Genomic DNA, 5,532 nt, shown 5'->3' on the forward strand with positions numbered 1-5,532 from the left:
AGAGATCATTAACAAATAAATTAAACAAAATAGGACTAAGTGGTTCACCTTGTGGAAGCCCTTTATTAGCAGTTACCGCCTCCGAAAAACAATGATTAACTTCAATTTGATAAGTGGTATTCGAAAACAATTGTCTTATAAGATTAATAAAAGATGATGACATACCTATCCGAGAAAGCTTCGACCATAAAATATCATGATCTATTGCATCAAACGCCTTTGACAAATCAATAAATCCAACATATAATTTTCTTCGCTTCTTAGTCAAAATTAATTGCAAAATTCCAAAAAATATAAATAGATTATAACCAACACCTCTATTCACTACAAAAGCTCCTTGACCAATGGAAATAGTATGAGACCGCTCAAGCCAAAGACGCAAACGATTAGCCAATAACGTAGAAAAAATTTTCCTAATTACACTAATTAGCGATATCGGACGGTAATTCATAGGATCAAACCGATTACCCTTCTTATATATCATTTTTAAACAAATATTTTTCCAAGTAATGGGAAAAGAATAATTAGTTTTAAAATTATTAAATGTATGTAACAAATCATTTAAAATATTAGTCGGAAGAAATTTAATCATCTCAGCCTTAATTGCATCTAGTCCAGGGGCTTTATTATTTTTTAAAGATCTTACCACAAATTGTAATTCATCAAATGAAAAATTATCATCGAGTAATGGATCCGTATTAACATTAGTACAAATAGACAGTATAACTGAAGGTGGTCCAGAAAAAAACTTTCTCAAATAATCCGACCAATCACAGATAGAGATGTTATTATACACAACTTTGCCATTTCTAAATTTATTAACAATTTTTCAAAATTCAGAAGAGTTTTTATTATGTGGTTTCATTATCAAAAGACCGGTTAGAGCTACTTCCGCTTAGTTTTAGTACAAGAGGAGAAGAAGAAAAAAAAAATAGTAATTTAATCTAAAATAATAAAAAGTCAGTCGTATATAATTACCTCACAAGCCTTCAAAATATATAATGTATATAAATAAATATATATTTATATATATTTTTTATTATAAAATTGTATATCGACATTGACACTTGCGTGTTCTACTCCAAGAGGATGCACGATTCCAACTGGCAACGACAAGAGCATCAAAAACGACTCCAGCGCACCTAACGGTAACTTAACTAAATTAGAAAATGATATCGGCAAATTTTCTTAGAAAGGAACTGAATTTTAAATAAAATTATCACAAAAAATTAAACGATAAAATTAGAAAACTCTACAAATTAAAAATACTAAATGAAAAAACAATTATAATTCATTTATTTCTTTCGTTATATAATATTAAACGAGTGTTTTTTAAAGCGCGTAATTATAAATGTATAAATCAATGTTTTTAAATTTTATTATTAGAAAATCTGACAATTAAGTTAATTAATTTATATAATAAAAAAATTTTACTTTAATTAATTAATTAATTAAAATAATAAACCTGCTTCGAGTATTGTATATCGCGTCATAGATATATTTAACATTGTTTACCTTTTATATAATTAATTATTTAAATATTATGTGTATATATTATATATATATATATATATATATAAACAGTATTAATATTTTATAATTTTGTCAGATAGATGTTCTACTGAGAATAATCTTGATTATTAAACTTCCCGGAAATGTAGATATCCGGTGACTGACCTCCTTGATATAATTTTTTTGATATATGTAAAATACTTTCTACAGATAAAAATAAAATTTTAATTTTTTTATATGCTAGGAAGGTGAATATTATTTTGTTTGGAAAGTACTAAGGTATTTACCAATTGGAATTTTCTATAAATAAAACTTATGTTTAACACTCCTCCATCACTCTCTTTCTCCCTTCTATCCATATACATATATAGAGTTTATGTAAAAAATTGTATCGTTTCTTAAAAATAAAGTGCTTTTCTTCAAAAAAAAAAACAATTTCTATTTTTAATAAGCATCATTAACTTAACTTAACTTTTAATACATCATTAGGAAGTATTTTAAACGAACTACTGTATTTCTAGGTCAGTTTGTTTACAGCACTTTTAAAGTCGGTAATAAAATTATTTGCTGAGAAATAATAGTTTCTATATATTTTTCAAGATCTTTAAACTGTTTACACAAACTTCACAAAAAGATTTGAAGGTTTTAAATTATAAATATTCGACTTAATAAGAGAAAATAAATTCTTCTTATACTTCTTGATACGTATCCTCTTATAGTTTGAACAGTTTTATTCGTTTTTTTTTTTTTATTGTATTTTATACAAAAATAAAATTTCTGATAATTTTGAAATAACAAAATTAATTAACTTACTCCCTTTTCTTTTTAATAATAATATGTAAAATGAGTTATTAGCGTATAGAGTGATATAAAATAAATACACGATAATTAAAATATTTTGTAAATATTTTAGTGATCGATGACAGATGATCTGTTTATGTTTATGTCAAATTGACCTTCATCATTAATTAATGGATTTTAAAATGTAGAATTTTAATGTTTGTAAATTCTTTTATAATAATAAGCTAATAAAATAAAAAAGTTTATACTTTAGAAACTTTAAATGAAAGTTGTAAATGATTAAAAAGTTAGTTTACTTACGTAAGTTATCATTGGTATCTTCCAAGCACTGGCAACAGCTGCCTCACATGCACAGTTATGATCAGGACCGATAAATCCTACAACACCTTTTTCTTTAAGTTCTGTCATTCTTCGAATGGCAGTTACAGAATCGATATCACCTGTATTACAGATTTCATAACTTAAAGTATGATTAGGAAGAATCTTTCCGTCGGAGTTAATTTTATCGACTGCATACGGTATGGCACCAGCGATTAATTTAGCGATGCCACCTTCGTATGAAAAAGTACCCAAAAATCCGATAATTATGTTAGGTTTTGTATCGTTTCCGTTGATTTCTATATTGTTTCTATTGTTTTCTACGTGTTTGTTACATACTGTGGTGGAGCGAACGCATGATGATTGACCATGTAAATCTGCTGTCACCTGGCNATTAATAAAATTTATAAGTCAATAACCCCAGCGAATAAAAATTACTTGCACGTTTTGTTCCTTAGACCTCTGCTATGTTTACAGTTATTATTGGTTGTATGATTGGTATAAGCAATCGTTTATAAAGAGAAACCTTGACATCAGCCGAGAAGTTAGTTATATTTAGTACTAATGACAGATAGTTTCAGTGATGTATACCAGATTGCATAATTTACACCATTTAAAGTTGAATTTTTACACTATATTAGTTAGTAAAATTAACAAATTAAGTAAAATTTCTGTTAAAAAAGTATATTTTGTTAATTTCATAATTAAATTAAACAGTTTATGTTATAAATAATAATTATTTTTTGTTACATACTGTGGTGGAGCGAACGCATGATGATTGACCATGTAAATCTGCTGTCACCTGGCAAGTCATCCATATTATCAAGGAGGTTATCACTAATCCCACCATGAGTCTTGGCGAAGTGTTTCAGTAACTCACTTTCATTGTTCTAAATCGTATAAACTGATTTTCTGACATATTTAGTAAACTACAGTTTATAATTGTATAGATATAAAGTATATATTCTACTTAATATGGTTCGAATGAAATATTTTATAGTGTTATTGCTGTATCTTGTTACTGTAGCAGTATTGTGCATTTAATTCGCCTTCATTAATAAACAGAATTATTTAGTATCAGAAGGGGCGTAACCCATCGATTCATTCAAATTTAACCATCAAATAAAAATTCCAAAAATTCGGCCACAACAAAAACATTCAAAATGCATTATTTTTATTAAAATTTGTTTTCAGGAATTCATTCAAATCTTGAATTTATTCGAGACTTCTTGAGTTATTTTCGAACAATTTTCTACATAATTTCGTTACGGTATAAAATAGGGCTAAATGATTTCTTAAAAAATAATTCAGAAAATAAATTAAAAGAATTAAGTCTATAAAAGAAATAATTAAATTAAAATAAATTAATTTTTTACAACAAAATTAATCAATTAACATGTAACAATATTGTCTCTGTTCTTTCTTTTCCAAATTTAAAATATTAACAAATTAAATAAGAATCATTTAAGATAAATAATTTTATATAATTTTAATATTATTAATAAGAAAAAGAACATTTTAAAATTTAGAAACTGATGAAGAATTAAAAATCTGAATTTATCATTTTGTAATAAGATATTTATTATATTAATTATAATGTTATGTTATTAAATGTATTATTTAAACTTTTAATTATTAATTTCTGTATAGGAAATCTTTCCACATTACTTATAATAAAATTTAGACGTTCCAATTAATGAAAAGATTAAAGTTGAATGCACTCATAAAGACTGTATTTTTGAATATATAGGCTCTAATATATTATTTATATAGATTTTTAAGAGTTTATTTATTATTTAAATCATCTACTTTACATAATTTAANATTATGTTTGTCTTGGAAGTTGAAACTTGATGAGTGCTTTTGCCCGTAAAAATTATCAACATTTTTATATTTTGCTGAAATAAGCTTAAATAAAGTAGAATATTTTGAAAATTTTATAAAATATGGTGATATTTTCAGATAAATATATCTTTTTAAACGGGAACACAGCTTGATACGCACTGATTCTTCAGACATGTAATCCTTATTGGAATCTCAAGTTAGAATTCATTATTCATATGAAGGGAATTTGTATCGTGACATAATAGAGTTGAAAGAAAGTTATATCTTTTAAAGTACAAAAAGAGAAAACAAAATATTGAGTCATATCCATATTTGAAATAAATAACTTTTACTTAAAAATAAAAGAAAATTGTATTTTAATGATTACTTGAACTTAAGATTTAAGTATCTTTCTCTCATTTACTGGTATTTAATATAATAAAAATTAAGGTTAAAATTAAATAACAATTACGTTTACGAAATATTTATCAAGAAAATCTGATATTTTTAATAATAAAAAAGAAAAAATAGAGAAAATGCTCAGCTACTCATTCATTTATAACCTTTTTAAGTGAATTTTGAGATGTGATAAAGGATTCATTTGTTCCTTTGATCCAAAGGATCCTTTGTCCCTAATATTGCAAATCTAAATGTATACATTCAAAAAAAGGGACGTGTATATAGTATTTTATAAATATTCTTATATAAAATATTGCAGCTACAATAATTCTTTTTCTAAGCTTTTTACCTAAAATTTTCATTTTGAGATTCACCACCTTTCTTTATTCCAAAAATAGTAAATGCAAGCATTAGCATATACATTTTTTGTAATAATGTTAAATTCATTAAATTTTAACATTTTTAAACTTAAGTGTGATTTCTTAAGTACAGTATATCATTATAGATATATAAAGCAATGGAGAGAGGAGGATTTACACGTAAGCTAAAGTGTCACTCTCTCGACCAACGGTGCTCAAACTTTTCGATTGGTGGACCAAACTTCGTATAAGACGTAGTTAGACAGGACACAAGAATTTTGTAAATTATATACATACTAAAAGGTCTATTTCTAGCATT

At 25.3% G+C, this 5,532-nt stretch overlaps 1 protein-coding gene across 1 annotated transcript in view; it reads right to left on the reverse strand.

The window, feature by feature from the left end:
* Positions 1–3,497, reverse strand: part of LOC111633526 (guanylate cyclase 32E-like) — a 14,070-nt gene extending 10,573 nt beyond the window's left edge. The window contains exons 1-2 of the mRNA XM_023378109.1: positions 3,434–3,497; positions 2,614–3,018 (exon numbers count right to left, since the gene is read on the reverse strand). Of these exons, the coding sequence (XP_023233877.1) occupies positions 2,614–3,018; positions 3,434–3,481 (453 nt within the window). The 5' untranslated portion in view covers positions 3,482–3,497. The remainder of the gene's footprint in view (positions 1–2,613; positions 3,019–3,433) is intronic.
* Between the last annotated feature and the right edge of the window lie 2,035 nt (positions 3,498–5,532).

The sequence above is a fragment of the Centruroides sculpturatus genome, unplaced genomic scaffold (genome assembly GCF_000671375.1).
Source record: "Centruroides sculpturatus isolate CEXI.00-Female unplaced genomic scaffold, Cexi_2.0 scaffold794, whole genome shotgun sequence".
NCBI classification, from domain to species: Eukaryota; Metazoa; Arthropoda; class Arachnida; order Scorpiones; family Buthidae; genus Centruroides; species Centruroides sculpturatus.